Source organism: Chelon labrosus, assembly GCF_963514085.1.
Source record: "Chelon labrosus genome assembly, chromosome: 7".
Classification (NCBI taxonomy): domain Eukaryota; kingdom Metazoa; phylum Chordata; class Actinopteri; order Mugiliformes; family Mugilidae; genus Chelon; species Chelon labrosus.
Window position 1 is genome coordinate 2,848,069 of NC_140343.1, and position 16,589 is coordinate 2,864,657.

The window sequence follows — 16,589 nt, forward strand, 5'->3', positions numbered from 1 at the left end:
AACATTAAGAGAGGATTAATGTCTGTGTCTAAAATCTGTATTTACAACAGGGTGACCAGTGTTCTCTCTCTGCAATCAAAAACACAGCAGCTGTTTTAAAGAGGAACACAGCGTATAAGAGTCTAAAAGACGATCTGAGGACAAAAAAGCTCGTCCTCAGACAGACTGGAATGATCAGTGGTGAGCTGGTCCCTCGGTACGTTAACACTAACACGACAGATATATACAGAGAGACGGACATGTCTTCAGCCTGGACACACACTAGACTCCATGACGGGGCCTCTTTGAAGGTGTAAGGGTTCCAGAGATTCATTATTTGGCACCTGACGTCCAGGTTGGTGTTAGGGGGGCGTGGGCTCAGACGAGAGGCTGTTCCGGGTCGCTGGAGTTGAGCTGTGTTTCCATCGTGGCGTCGTCGGGGTAAGGGTTGGGGTAGGGGTTGAGGAAGGGGTTGGTGAGGCCGGTCATTGGGACGAGGGTGGGTGCGGCAGGTTTGGGCCCATCGACGCTGGACGTGGCGGCGGCGGCGGCGGCACTCAGGTGGCCGGCGTCTCCGCCTGCAGGCTGGACATGCGGATCTGCGAGCTGCTCTTGCTGAGGATGGACAGCTGCGTCCCCCCGTTCACCCCACTGCTCGCCAGCGAAGGGTGCCGGTGCTTCAGGTCCACAGCAAAGTACCTGTTCACCGTCCAGCTGCGCCATTTCCTCTTGATCTCCGATTGCACCTTGAGGGATATACTTCACAAGGTCATTATTAATGGACCTCGCTGGAAAGAGACAAGCTCACTGTCCCTGAGTCCCTACACCTCTGACTCATCTCTAGGCTCACTGAGTTTGGTCTTTACCTACAGTTTACTTAAAAAAAATCACAAGAGTTTATGTCATTTATCCAAACCTCAAAGAAACAGAACACCTGCACCATTAAAAGAATAAATCAGTGAATGTATATGTACTCTGCCTGGTCAAAAAAACAGTCGCAAATAGGTAGGAGCCTCCTATAAATCAGATTTCCTGTAAATAATCCCATAATAAAGATATTCTCAGTTCATTTTTTAAAACCAAAAAACACTGAGCATCATTGCTGTCTACAATCCATACGTCTAGTTGCATTTCTAACCTGAGCTCTTGCTGCATGTGTAAATATGTGCTGTTGTTGTTTTTTTTACATAATACTTTAAGTCAAATGTGTTTTTGATGGTTTGTCTTAGAGCAGACTTACCTCTCCGTTCAGGAAGCAGTAGAGGACAGCAACCACGAAGCCCTGAGGAGACACACGGGGACAGAGCGTGAGACAAAATATAAAATATGGAAATATGGAAAGCTGCAAGCAAGGAGGAAAACTAGTAACTCCTCCTTTTTTTGGTAAATCTTCCCGGTGAAGATACAGAGAAGATGCTTCTAATACTGAGTTAGCATGAAATAAACCAGAACTATCCTGAATACTGCACTGAAAAAGCTGCATCGTGAACAAATTGTGCAAGTCTTTTGTCATTTTGTTCCATATTTTATCAGGTCAAATTTGAGGTCTTCAGGCAGACAGAGGTCCTGACTGAAGTCAAACATTCTGGGACTGTGTCCTGACAGGAACCTAACTTCTTTCCTTTCTTTCTTCCCCTGGCAGCTACTCAAAGTTGATTTTTTTTTTCCACTGTGTGAACATCAAGCATCTTTTTTTTTCTTCTTCTAAATTTAAGCTGCTGTTGGAGAAACGGTCACCTGGAATGACCCGAGGCCGAGCTCGAACACCAGACGCTCCCTCTTGCTGACGTTCTCGGGGGAGAAGGCGAACACGGTGTAGTGGATCCCAAACAGAGGAATCAGCAGCAGAGTGGAGCGGGCCAGCCTCCTGCAAAACACACACACACAAGCCCATCATCATCATCATCATCATCATCATCATCATGAAGTGCTATCCAGGTGATACGTGTACACAGAGAAACCATCTATCTGTAAACCACAATCAGAACTATTTTAAGTATAGAGGGTTTTTTGAGAGCATCATCTCACAACTGATCACAACGTGACATTTACTAAAGTCTAAAGAGAGAAAACAGCCTCATGATAAAGACTTTAAAGGACTTTGGAGTCAGTGAGCTGCTTCACTGCTAATCTACAAAATCTGATGCAACTGAAACAAAGCACAGCAACTCTGCATCACTTTTAGTCACATTAGCACCCAACAGCCTCTTCACTGATTGACATTTATTGTGATTTAAACTGCAACCTGACTCAAGGTTGCAGTTTAAGGAAAAGGTTAAGTACTTGACAGCAGATGTATGCATCAAAACTCCAAGAAAATACAGAAATATTAGCACTGCATAAAGTTGAAAGACTAATGTCAGGACTATTTCACATCATCAGACTGATTCAGTCATATTATTATTACAGTTTATAAAAAATATTTGATAAGACAACGTTCACATTTGTTTGTCAGTCATTCAGGATGTAAAAAGTAGAATTAGAAAGTAGTTTAAAATGGAAACAGTCAACTAAACTACAAGTATTTCAAGTTTTTCGAATTTCAGTTCTACTTGGTGACTTTCTAAAAGAAAACTGAACGTATAGCAGACGTATAGAAAGTCATTTAAAAGTACAGAGTGGGGGGGGGGTTACTGTCCTCATTACTAATTACATTACACTTTTAGATCAGTAATGGAACACTTGTTTTAATCTTCAAAGCACTGACAACTAAATATCAAGAAATGAATTGAATTTCATTTTATTTTATTTCACATAATTTGATTTAATTGGACGTCAGGCTTATCCATCATAAAAAGTACTTACAGGTAAATAATTTAACCTTTTTTCTTTTTTCTTTTATTTTCTTAAAGTTCTTTGGATGTCAGGTTTATCCAGCATCCTAAATTATCTAAAAAAAAAAATGTATTTATTGTCAGGTGTTGAAGATAAAAGGTACTTAGAGGTAAATGCAGAATTTAATTTAATTAAGTTTTATTTTCTTGAATTTAATGTTATTATTTTATTATTTCTTTGGATATCAGGTTTATCCATCTTTTTTTTCCATCATAAAAAGTACTTACAGGTAAATACTGAATTTAATTTAATTTAATGTTTTTTTCTTTTCTTTCATTTCTTTACATTTCTTTAAGTTTTATTTTATTTTATTGAATTTAATGTTATTATTTTATTATTTCTTTGGCTATCAGTCTTATCCATCATCTTAAATGATTTAACAAAACATTTTTATTTATTGCCAGGTGTTAAATGTCAAATAAAAAGCACCTACAGATAAATACTGGATTCATTTCCACCGATATCTGGGGACTGTAACTTCTGCACGAGGATGATGATGATGCCGATGAAGAGCACAAAGTTGACCTGCAGAAAAAAAGAAAAGAAAATCACATAAGAATAAATTTATCTTTGATGAATGAAGGATTGTTTTATTTTATTTTTTTATGTCCCTGTGTCTTCACCATGATCGACGCCAGCACAGGTCCTTTTATCACCCACCAGATGGCAGCGTTGTCATTTATGTCCCAACACCTGAGACAGAAGGGGGGGGTGAAAGCAGAGGATGAATGCATGAACACAAACCTCAACATGAAACTCATCATAGCCGCGTTAACAACTGACCCTATGTCATCGAAGTGCAGCCTCAGCACGGCCCAGATGGTCACGCACACCGTCGGGGCTCCTGTGGTAACAGAGATCAGGATGAGGCCCTCGATGAGGGGAGGGTTAATGTTTGACCTGAAGAGTGTGTGATGTGTTGGACGTCTCACCCCAGCCGATGATGATGTACCAGTAGAAGTATCTCTTCTCGGGGAAGAAGGTCTCCACCAGCAGAGTGAAGAGGTACAGGCCCTCGATGAAGAGCCAGAAGTAGTTAGACAGGACGCAGTAGTGGAAGAATATCATCACCGCTCGACACTCCAGCTTCAGGAGAGGACAGGTCCCAGAGAGGACGAGAGAGTGTGAGTTTAGGATGGCTTTAAAAAAAAACATCCCTAACATGAGCATAGGCTGCGTTCCTGGCAGCCCCGAGTTACTCACAGTGTGTATGAAGCAGTGCTCGCTGTCCTCCTTGGCGTACAGCACGCCGTCTTTGATGAAGACAGAAATAGCTCTCAACATGAACGACACAAAGAGGTTCATGTGGATGAAGTTCCTGGTGCAGTGCAGCTTCCTGTATTAAAAAAAAACACTGAATATCATATAATGTGATTTATTTAATGAAAAGATTAGACAGACAGACAGACAGACAGACAGACAGATGCTTTATTTATCCTGAGTTAACGGAGGTACTGCAAATAATATCCAAAAAGCGTTTAATAAAGTCAAGATGACTAGTGTCCATCAATCATTTAAGGGGCAAGGAACCATATACGGTGACTTCGGCACACATTTTAAATTGCATTGAGAAGCTTGTGGTTTTCACTCAGCCAATCAGAGAAGATCAAGGCAACAATCGTGAAAATTTAGAATTTCTGTGTATTTCGATTTCCTATAAAGGGTTAATGGCTAGATACTTACCTGTCGTTGTGGGGGGGGGGGGGGGGGGGGGGGGGGGGGGCTTGTTGGTCCCTGTCCTCTTTCCCTGGGACCAACAGTCTAACCAGTGATGGACACTAGACACCATTTTCTGGTCATTACAGAAACAAGTCAAACTAGTTTTCTCATGGGCTCCACCCACAGATGTTCCTTTTTAAACCTCAACAAGTACTCATCCGACCGAGCACAATCCAATATCTACTTGCCCTGCTTGTTTTATTGAGGAAGCATCCCAGAATGCATTTCAGGTACACTGCTGTTCCAACTCCAGAATGACCGTCCTGCATCCTCTCATCCTCCAGAATCAAACGTCAAGTCAAGTCTGAACTACCATCCTGTGCAAATCCAAATACAAAGTTTGCATACTTGGTGGTGATAAACAGGAAGGACGCCGAGCTGACTCCAGGCTAATGTTCAGCTAATGATCAGAATAAAACCACCTCAATAAGAACACATGTAGAGGTGCTGGTGTAAACCTTTAATAACCATGTAAACTCTTGGAGACACCTTGGTTCATCTTCAAGTAACAGTTTTTAAAGAAATTCATTTTCCAGAAAGCCGACATACCACGTGGTCTTATGGATTATCCTTGGTATTTAACAATCAGTCCTTTGATAGGCTCTGTTTGAATATGAGGCACCTTTATTCTTGATTTAAAAAAAGAAAGAGAATAGAACATCTCAAAGTCTGAAGGGTGGACATGTCCAGTCAATAAGCAGCACCCGGAAGATTTGGACCAACTTGCTCACGTCAAAAGAAGTTCTTCAGTTCAATGCAGTTTTATTTATATAGCGTCAAAATGCATCAAGACGCTTTACAAAATCTGCTCTGAAAACTCCAGAGCAAGCATGAAGGTGACAATGGTAAGGAAAACCGTTTGAAGACTAACTAGGAAATGAGACAAGGGTGAAACCAACGAGAATAAAGCAGACACAGGAAGTCGAACTAAACGTGACACGTAAGAAACGTGGCTCTGTTAAAATAAAATCAAGTGCAGACAGAAAAGAATGCGCTTCCATCCACTCCCATCACCTCTCCCCTCTGAGATCTCAGATCTGAGGAATGCAAACTCCATTTGCAGAAAACTAAAAGGGACATTTCAAGATTAAAATAAACACAGACTCTTGGCTCTTCTTCTAATTCTCTCCGGGGAATTAATTTAGCTTCATCAACGTCTGACTTCTTATTATGGATCTAAAATCCCCCCATCTAATGCAGAGGTTCTCAGATCACTCTCATGAAAGGATGTGAGCTGCTTTAAACCAGAGACCTTTAACAGGTTTGCTCTCCTTTATAACGTGAAACAGCTACAGGTGGCAGCCGAAATCCTCTCATTTAAAGAAGATATTTGAGTGGACGTTTTATTTGTTGCATGTTTAAGCTCAGTCTTTGCCTCTTGTGTTGTGTTTTGGGTGTTTTAGTGTACTGGATGGAGGTGAGGAGTGGATTTGCTCTGTTTTGGGAATTTATTTTAATTTAAACCCAATAAAAGCTCCTTCTTTAGTTTTATTTTTAAAACGACTCCATTATTCCTCCTAAAAGAGACGTACACCTCATGAGGTCTTTGTCTCTGAGCCGATCTTTTGCCCCTCGCCTCAAACGCCTCACCTGAACCTGCACAGGATGACCATGGCCGTGGTGAGAGAGACCAGAGAGGTGCTGTAGCCCACGGTGTACAGAGCCTTCACCGACACGTAGTACTTGTCCTGAAATGGAAACACAAGCACAATAAAAAGCGTCCCTTGCGTAGAAAGTGAAACTCTGAGCCTTCAAACTCACCGTGTGGCTGCTGTTTCCCTCCTCACTCAGGCAGGCGTCCACGTAGTGCGGGAAGGTGTCCGACCAGCCGAACTCGGTGCAGTTGCGACTCACCGTGCCCGGCTCTGTGGACACACGGCTCTTTATTTGATTACACTGAACGCAGGTTTATTTTGAGAGTCAAATCAGGAAAAGACGCCGGCCCTCTGATGGTAATGATAACGTTTCAGTGAGATCTGGAGGAGCACGAGTCAAGGTCACGGACAAAAACTATCTCAAGCTACCTCTGCTGTCATGTCCAGCTGAATATTTGTGCAATACATTCATGTCTCTTACTAAATGCATGTATAAATTCAGTGCTACAACATGCAAACACGGAGCAGATCTGATATTTCTCCAGCACTGGTTGGTCTATTTGAATATGTTTGCTGCTTTAATGTTATGTATTATTCCTTAAGGTTGTTAAATGACCACATTTCTCTGTGTCCGAAAGAATCAGGGTGTTGTAGCTCATTCTGGGCCTTAGTTTGAAACTTTTATGTGAAATATTTAACATTTTATTTGCATTTCAGACAATTTTCTGATCTTTTTTGTGTTTGGTGACTCTTGATTTGGCATAACTTCACAAAAATCCATTTATTTTAATAATTTTATTCATTTTGCAAAACCTTTACGTGCTTTTTTTTGCAAATGCATGGTTTAATCAAACCTCTAACCTCAGGTAACAAAGACATGCATCTTCTGAGAGTATTTCCATTCATTCATAGCTGCAAAGACCCTACAGGATAAATACATGAACGCGTCAGTGTGCAGCGTAGTGAATCGTTTCAATCCTGAAAGCCCTGCTGAGGTTTCGTGTTAAATTAAATAAACGACCTCATCACTGAAAACATCTAAATATTTGAAGCTGAGGATTAAACGGAAACTGACCGTAGTCTTCTTCGCCCATCAGCTGAGAGAAGAGCTCGGGACAGTTGACCTCGACCACCTCGCCGAGCCGGGCCGGCTGCCAACACGTCAGGTTGTCCCAGAACCACGGGCAGTCTGAGGACGGGGCAGGGAGACAAACTCGCTTATTCAGCGCAGCTCAGGTATCATTACTTTTATCAAATTCTTCTGACATTGCAGACAACACATCAGCTGACTGAGAGCAGTGGTGACATGAAGAAAAATGGAGAAAAAGATAGAGATGTTATTTTATTTTGCTGTTTTCTGCAGCAGGTTTATGTTTCAATTGATTTCAGTTCATGTCCAACTTATAGAAACACACTGATAATTAGCTGTGCAGAAAAACTTATGTTACTGTGTAACTGAAAGAGAAAGCTAATGCTAAAGTTTATATTTATCTCTGTGGGAGCCTACACTGATGCAAGCCATTTAAACTTGTGCACTCATCAGTCTGGCTCACTCTGTAACAACGCCACCCAAACACTAGTCGGTGCTGTGTCATTTTTACCAGTCGGGTAAATTTTTGTTTCTACTTCCTGCTTCACTTTTAACAATGGCGACTGAAACTTTCACAAATGTTTGTATCTTTGAACCTCCTCAGTTAACCTGTGCTTTATGTGTTCCACCTTTACTGATCCAAAACAATCAGTTGGAGATGGAGACGCAGCCGGAAATACTAACGAGGAAACACTCTACTACCAAGCGAACCAATCACAGCTGTTGCCATTCTCTGCATTGCCGTGATGCGTAGTTAAATATCTGGGGCATAGACTGTATATGGATAAGATGGACGATGGAACAGCTCCTCAAAAGTGAAGCCAAAGCAAGTAGAGCTCCCCCTGGTGTCTGGCTGCAGTATAGGTCATAAGCTCCACCCCCTCCATGGTAGTGGACAGGACTTGAGCCAAACACTAAATGTCACGTCAAATTTTTTGTTTTTCAAGGATGGTTTCAGTCATTTTGGGTAGTTAATATAATGCTGATGAATATTCAAGTGTCAATTTTTAGGGTAAGTTTCATTTTAGTTAGTTATTTGACGCTATAGAAACAGGGTGTGACATAATGGCGACTACCAGTTGCCATGCCAACCGCTCAGTAAAGCGGTCCCATGGGATTGTGAGAGTTAAAAAATAAGTACAGTGTATAATCCCACATTTCTTTGTAACTGGTGGAGGTAGAGCAGAGCGTAGTGTTAATTGAATTAAAACACTAGTGAGTCTGGAGGAAATGTGGGCGGGGCATCGATAACGAGGCTCGTCATAGCTCCACTCTTGGACCGTGCTGCACAGATTCTGGCTCCAAAGTCGCAAGATGGCACCGTCCTTATACACAGGAAAATAACATCAGTTTGGCCACTCCCAGGAAGTGGCGACGCATTGTCCATATTTATATACAGTTTATGTTCTGAGGAGGTTACGGCGTTAGGGTCTGCACAGGGTCTGGAAAGTTTATCACATATTTAAAGATTTCAAATGTTCCTGTTATTAATCTACATGTCTGTTCTTTTTAAATGTTTAATTATCTCCTGTTGAAATCTGTTAAATCATCAACAAACCAAAAACCTACCAAATTCTGGATTGTCATAATCCAAGGCCATCATCTCCAGGCATTTCTCCTGCTCCCTCTTGGTCACACAGTTGGCGGGAACCTGTTGGCTGGAAACCTGGAAAACAACACGAAAAGAAGGACGATGGTCAAGAGCACAGAAGAACTCAAAGGTGAAATGGAAGAGACGGCTTCATTAGTTTCTCCATGTGATTCACGCATCGGTGTTGGAGGATGTCTTTGCCCTGGGACCTTTAGACGCTGAACCAATTAAACAGATTCACTCCTGAGTTGCTGGCGTCCTCCCCAATGCAAACTGACCCAGAGGAGAGGAGGGGAGGGGGGGGCATCATTCTCATGGAAAACAAGGCAGGAAAGGGACTTTTCACATCGGGCCGTGCCAGGCGTTACTCCCATCTGTTAAGAACCATGGACGCACTGCAGAGAAAACTGTTGGTGCTTTTCCTCTGCGGTGGCTGCAACAGATTCGAGGCCAGAGTTCACGATGACAGACAGAGTCCCGGAGGTCTCGTTCACGCCTGACATTAACACGGGTGAGAGCGCCACCACTCCAGACATGGAGGTCACGTCCAGAGACACCTTCATTACAGCCGCTCCGACAGATGCTCGGCGCTTACGCTGAGATGCCGAGGAAGAGACGTGGAGGTGACGGAGGTGTAAGAACTCCATCTCGTGTCTCTGCGCTGGCGTCAGTCCGGGAGACACCACGTCGCAGCTTTATGAGGATTCATGCATCGAAGGTTTAACAGGGTAACAGACGGGGTAGTTTGGAGGCATGATGTGGAACAAGTGAATCCACAAATCTGCCGGATGATTAATGGATGCCGCTTTCTAGCAAAGACACCAGCTGGACTGAGCACAATAGTAAAAACACACATGGTTGGATTGAAGACAGTTTAGAATGTGGGTGTTATACCACCATAAAACATTTGGTAGACACCACTTATTGGGTTTAGAGGATCAGCTTTAAAGCTCCACTGAATCATCACTTGGCTTCATGTCTTATCAAGCGTTTTAGTGAATTTCTGCTCATTATTTTGGCTTTTTTTTTTTTTTGCAAAAACACCAATCTCTGAAAACACATCACAACCTGTGAACTACAACCTTCCACTTGGGAGGTTGTGAATATCCCAAGAGGGCTCCTTAACACGGTAACAGGACCCCATTTGAAGGCAGCAAATGTTAGTGACCTGCTGCTGATTAAACTGGAAAATCAGCTAAAAGCCACGTACGTTGGTCACAGGTTGACAGAGACTCCATCAGAGCTCAGAGGATTGTACTCAGAAACTCAAACTTAGTGATGAAATTGCGTCTTACTCGTAGTACTGTAACTTTAAAAGTTGTCTTTACTGAATCAATCACAGAAATGTCAGCTTGTTTATTTTATTTTCTTGAAATAGGTTTCTAAGTTTTTTTCTGGCAACTGCAAGTCCTCCTTTAATGACATGACGTCCTAGAGAAGAACATGACCGAACCATTTAGAAGCAAAACATTTAAACATTTATTTAACCGGGGCAGTTGGTGATTTTTATGGATATTATGCAAACAAGTTCTCATCAGATATGTAGTAAAGACTGCATTTGCAAAATCCCTAGAGAATTTGTCAGGAAGACGTTTGTCTGGTAGTCACACCAACTTCTCCAGCCTGCAAATGTTTGGTGGTGGACAGCTGTTCTGGAACATCTCTGTTGGGAACGGATTATACTCCTGGAGAATGTATAATGTTACATACTCTATTGTTTTGGTAGGATTATCCAGTTGCATGTAGAAGATACTTTTTTTCCTCCCTATCGGTCAGATGAAGTGTTACCAGACTCATATTGTGATAAGACCTGAGTCTGGTTGCACCAGTCTAGGAAGACACTTCCTGTTTTGAATGTCATGAGTTGTAATAAGGAGGTAGGACCCAAACGCAGGACATGCATGCAAAAACTAAGTACGGCATGAATTAATGTCGAGATGAAATAAACACTGAAGATGCTTTGCTACAAGCAGAGACTGCAGGAGCAACTTAGAACGTGGCAATTGAACATCTCTCCCATGATGGAACTCTGGAAGGGTGGTCAGCATGCATGCAAGAACCCCTTTTGCATCCTCAGCAGGTATCTGAGGGTCACATGCGTTTCGCCCCTTAATCCGTACACCTCTCCTGAGTAGGGCAGCGAAGGCTGAGTTAGCCTTCACCTGCAGATGGGTTCCAGCTGCGGTTCCTTGTCAGCCACAACCACCTGGAGCTGGTCTAGGTTGCTGTGGCTATCTCCCCAGTGGCCTTCCACAGTTGTTTGGTATTGAGCCCAATCTTTTGTAGGAAATAGCGCAATGATGTTGCGGCGAAACCTCGACAGCCTACTTGGATTGGGGATAAGGCTGCGTGCTATCCTTTGATGCCAGCCTCATCAGTCAGGTCCTGGTAATTGGCCTTCTTGAGCTGATGGGAGATGGCTAGTCTATCTTGATAGGGCACTGTTAATTCAGCTAGGATGATTGTTTTTGAACTCCTTGAGAGGAGGATCATGTTCGGTCGGAGGGTGGTTACCACCACCTCCTGTGGAAAGACCAGCTTCTTCTTTAGGTCGGATGCTTTTAGTTTAATGAAGACTTCTGAATGAGGTAACAAAATGTGCTGCAGTGTGTAATCCAAAAACCAGCAAAAGCAAGATTTAGACAAAACTTAAGAAACCAAAAACCACGAGAAGCTGAACAGAAACATGAGGGAACATGAACAAGCAGGTAACACAACAGAAGACTTCACAAAGGGAAAGGCAGGACTATATATAGACACAACTAGAGCTGATGGATTAACGAGACACAGGTGAAACCAATCACACAGACAGAAAGTAAAGCAAGAAAACAGGAAACACAAGAAAAAAACAAACAGGGTCAGAAAATAGAAAAACAGAAAACATTCAAATGAACAGAAACAGGTTCTAAAGTGAGTACCATGACAGAGTTCTGATCAGGTAGAATATATAGAAACACCTGTGGAGGTGTTGGGCAGTCAGGGTAAAGACACATTTGGGTCACGGGTAAATTTAGCAGCCAGTCGTATTAAAAGTATTGAATCGAGTGCTTTAATACTTCAAACTCTGACACTGAGCTCAGCCGGCAAGCCTCAATCTTTGATTCAGATTAACCACACATGAAATTAATTCGCAGGCAGCTGCAGGGTTGTTGAAATGATCAGCGAGTCAAACACACTGAGCGAGTCCTTGGGAAGTTTAAAGAAGAGTTCTTGTGTTAATCTCTCTGCTGTGTGACTAATTATATAATTTCTGTCTGCCCTGAATCACTTCGCTATGTAAAAAAAAATCAGGTCAAACAGCTTTACACTGAGTGTGAGAACGTGCTGCATTACACACATTTTCACACTTCTATTTACTCCTGGTTTTTCCAAGCACGCACACACAGGTGTCGTTAACTGGGAGTGTGGATTCAGCAGAAATGGAGCAGGTATTCATGTGAGCTGGAAATCTTTTCATGTCTTGTATGAACATTATTGACTGAAATAAAAACAGGCTGCAGCACAGATTAGTTTGAGCTCAGCTGCTCCTCACGTCTTGATATATAAACACCTAGAGCTAACACGACCGCAGGATGTTAGCTTGCTAATATATGACCTGTCTAGTCTGAGGATTAAAAGGTGGCAATGAATGCAGCCGACATGTAATATGATATACACCTATCAGCCATAACATTACGACCACCTGCCTAACATTGTCCCACTTTTGACACAAGCTCACCCACAACCACAATCAATCAGAATCAGAATCACTTTATTGTCAGTGTACAAAGTACAACGAAAGTTAAATGCTATGACAGCTCTGGGGTAGAAGCTGGTTTTCAGTCTGTTCGTTTTGGCTTTGATCGTCCTAAAGCGCCTAAATGAGGGTAACAGTTCAAGTAGGTGGAGACCAAGGTGGGATGGGTCTCTGTGAATGCTGTGGGCTCTCTTGAGGCAGTGTGTTGTAGATATCCTCAAGAGATGGAAGCAGGCAACCGATGACTTTTTGTGCAGTGTTGATCACCCTCTGCAATGCCTTCCTTTCTGGTGCTGTGCATCTGGCAAACCACAGCGAGATGCCGTAGCTCAGCACTGTCTCCACGTGCAGTGGTAAAAGGACACTAACAGTTTCTCACGAAGCAGAGTCTCTGCTGTGTCTTTTTCAGCAGCTCTGTGGTGTTAGTTGCCCAGGACATGTCCTCCTCAATGTGAGTGCCCAGGAAGCTGAAATCTGAGACCCTCTCCGCTCTGCCCCCATTGATGACAACGGGCTGAATGTCCAATTTCCTCCTCCTGAAGTCGGCTACCAGCTCCTGGTTGAGGATGTTGAGGATGAGATTGTTCGTGGAGCATTATTCTGGCAGCCTTTCCACCTCCTCCCTGTACGCAGTCTCATCACCTCCCAGGATGAGTCCTGCTACGGTGGTGTCGAACTTTTTGATGACGTTGTTTGGGTGGGTGGGGGTGCAGTGGTGTGTATAGAGGGTAGAGAGGCCACACAGCCCTGAGGGGAGCCAGTGCTGATGCTGAGAGCCGAGGAGAGATGTGGTCCTACTTTCACCATCTGGCAGAGGTTTGTCAGCTGCAAATGGATTGAGTAAAGCCCTAGTCGAGTAGTTTGGTGACCAGTCTGTTGGGTATGATGGTGTTGAAGGCGGAACCTGTCAGTCCTTTGCACACATCTTTGCATCTTTTGCACATTATGCTGCTAATCAGTCAAATGTTTACGACCACCCTAATTCATACTCATATATTACTCTGCTTATTAGTCGGCGCATTAGTTTGTCTTTGCGCTGCCTCTCATTCTTGCACTGTTGTCTGCACCGTTTGTACTGTATGCAATGTGTTGTCTTGTCTGCATGAGTTTGCACACGTGCACTTGATGCTCAGTCCTCAACCTGTTTGACCTTTGACCCTTTGCCTCCCAAACAGCCCCGACCCGTCGAGACGTTGACTCCACTAGACTTTGAAGGTGCGCCGTGGTATCTCGTCGACATTAGACATAAACTGTAGCAGCAGATTCCTTTAAGTCCTGCAAGTTGCAAGGTGGAGCCTCTATGGGTCGGACTTAATCCTGGTTCTGACACATCTCTGTCAGAACCAGGATTAAGTGTTTCAGCGGTTTGAGATACAGTAGCTCATCCGTTGGATCAGACCACACGGGCCAGCCTTCTCAGTGATCCTTGGCCTTGGTCCATGACCCTGTCTCTTTGATAGATACTGACCACTGCAGACCAGGAACACCCCACAAAAGCTGCAGTTCTGGAGATGTTCTGACCCAGCTGTCTATCCAACAGAAATTATTCCTTGTCAGAGTCTCAGATCCTTCCACTTGACCATTTTTCCTGCTTGTAACATCGATTGTCTGGACAAAACGTCCACTTGCTGCCTGATATATCCCACCCACTAACAGGTGCCACAAGAACCAGAGATGTTGTTCATAATGTTACAGCTAATTGGTGTATGACTAAATACTGACATTAGCTTGTATGGATTAACTGATAACCAGCTTCTCCACATTCGTTGTATTTTATTGGAGCAGTCTTTGCCTTCTCTCCCGCTCAAACAAACCTCTCCGTTTCACATCCAGCCGCTCAGCTTCAAGGCCCATGACTCACATTTAACCAAGGTAACAGAACAACCTTCTTCACTGAAAGACCTTCTTCTTCCTCCTCGCACACACAGATAACAGACAGGAATAATGTTGAGCGAACAATGAATAAATGATGACGATACGTCCTCATCCGTCGTTCCCGCCTCACGCTGATCGATGAATTATTGATGCAGACGCTCCGTATGCTTACTTTGACTGAGTGAATGACCGAACAAGTGTGTGAGAAATCAATCCCTGTTTGCTGAATTTATTTAGGACGATGCTCCACCTGCTGCTGAGGATGTTTGCATATTGATGGCCGCACGGGAGCACTCACTGAGACAGATGCTCAGTGAATAAAGACACTTGATGCCTTTAAATCAGGTCGTGTTTAGAGGAAGAGTCCACGTGAACAACCTCCTCTTGTGGTTCTCATGACATCAGTGGAAATTTTGGGCAAAGGTAAATATAGTTTTCTTTGAAATCTTTTTATTTTCCTACATTCATTTGCATGATTGTTAGTTTGCTAAACTGCTAGCCTCGATGGATTCTACACACCAGCAGCACTTGAAGCTATAACGGCCGATGCTACCACTTTAATGCTAAGCACTGTGCGTACACAACTTGCTCTATCCACAGGACGCAGGATGTATGTACGATGGACGACAAGACCTGAAGGACCAGAATAAACGAAATATCGTGATCGCCACCTGGTGGTTGGTTGCAGAATAGACGGTCGACCATAAATCAACGTTTGTTGATGAATACAGGCCAGAAAATCAAAATAAAGTTTTCCTAAACACATTAACATTTAGGTTACGTTTATGCACGGCCCCCTCCTTGAGGTTTTTACCAAACTTGCAAGTGGATGTTTTCAGTTGGCGTCAGAGTTCAGGAGTTTAAGTGAAGGATTGGTGGATGTTGATGGTAAAATATTCTGATTTAGTCACACGGAATATTTCTTATTTTATAATATGTCTGAGGAAAATGTTGATATTGTGAATCCACAGCTTCTCATGGTGTTACCACAAGTTCACAGTTTCCATTTGATGGAAGGGTGTATGTGATACGTATATGGAGGTAAATATGTTGATCACCATCTGGAGGCTGGTTGCAGAATAGATGATAAACCAGAAATCCACTTTTGTAGACGAAAATGAGCCAAACAAAAGAAAGTCAGTTAATTTTATTGTCGTATTTTTCTGTAAAGTTTGTGTTTAACTATAGTCACAATGAAAATCCTCTGTGTCATGTCGTGTGCTCACACTTGGACAGCAGTGTTTGCCTGTTTACTACTAGTACTGGTTCCAAAGTGGTTTACTGTTTACTTACTCATAAGCTTTTCTGAAAGCTTCAGATTTACGAGTTGTGTGTCGTTTGCTGCCTTGGTGTTAAAGAGGTAACATCCCGTAGATTGGGACAACGCTGCTGCTACACAGCTGTCTATCTGGAAACCTAATACGCTAACAGACCATCGTATACACAGTCTACATTTAATTCCATAAGCACAAGGCACAAGAAATAACAAAAAATAAACATCTTACCAAGGGTAAGACGAAGAGGAGGGTGAGGGTCAGCAGGCTGGTGTTAGCAGCAGACATTTTCCACTTCACAGTCACGTGTTTCTTCTGAAGAACGAGCTCCTACGGCCGCGCAGACGAACACAACGGGACGTCAGCTCACCTCGGGATCTGAAAAACAGCGAGAGGGACAGTTTGTCTATATTACATCTGATTAGATCACACATACACATACATTACGGAGGATCTTTTGGATTGCCTCAGCCCTCCTTTAAGTGTCTGTTTACATTTCTGTAGCGCAAATCCAAACTGGAACGCACTCAGAAATTTGAACATTCAAAATGTTTAGAAGATCTCGATTGACCTCAGCTGGGTTCTGGAGTTCCTCTTAAGTGAGGATGGAAAACACGTTACATGATAATGTTGTGGTAACATTCTTGCATCAGTCTCTACGCTTGCAGTCTCAATTCTTGCAGACATCATTTTTGTGTCAAGCCACAAACGACATACATTTTCCAGTGTGTGGTCGTAGCAGCACTAAGCCCCTGTGGACCTGCCATCAGCCCTCGAAACAAGCCTCATCTTGGGCCAATCTGACGGCTGTTTGGAGGTGACTGAGACAAGATCAGTGTTTTTGACAGTCAGTCTTCGTTCAGCTCCTCTGTTGCTGCAGACTACATCCCTGTGG

General features: G+C 43.1%; 1 protein-coding gene across 1 annotated transcript; it reads right to left on the reverse strand.

Moving 5' to 3' along the window:
* Window positions 1–357: 357 nt before the first annotated feature.
* On the reverse strand, window positions 358–16,302 carry LOC311490143 (pituitary adenylate cyclase-activating polypeptide type I receptor-like; the record flags this gene model as incomplete). The annotated part of the gene is made up of 13 exons (XM_084547500.1): window positions 15,926–16,302; window positions 8,788–8,884; window positions 7,204–7,317; window positions 6,295–6,398; window positions 6,124–6,221; window positions 4,018–4,150; window positions 3,747–3,900; window positions 3,598–3,658; window positions 3,438–3,507; window positions 3,248–3,339; window positions 1,717–1,846; window positions 1,220–1,261; window positions 358–738 (listed from the first exon to the last, which is right to left on the reverse strand). The coding sequence occupies exons 1-13, from the start codon at window positions 15,980–15,982 to the stop codon at window positions 358–360; spliced, it is 1,533 nt and encodes a 510-aa protein (XP_084403626.1). The 5' UTR covers window positions 15,983–16,302.
* Window positions 16,303–16,589: the final 287 nt, after the last annotated feature.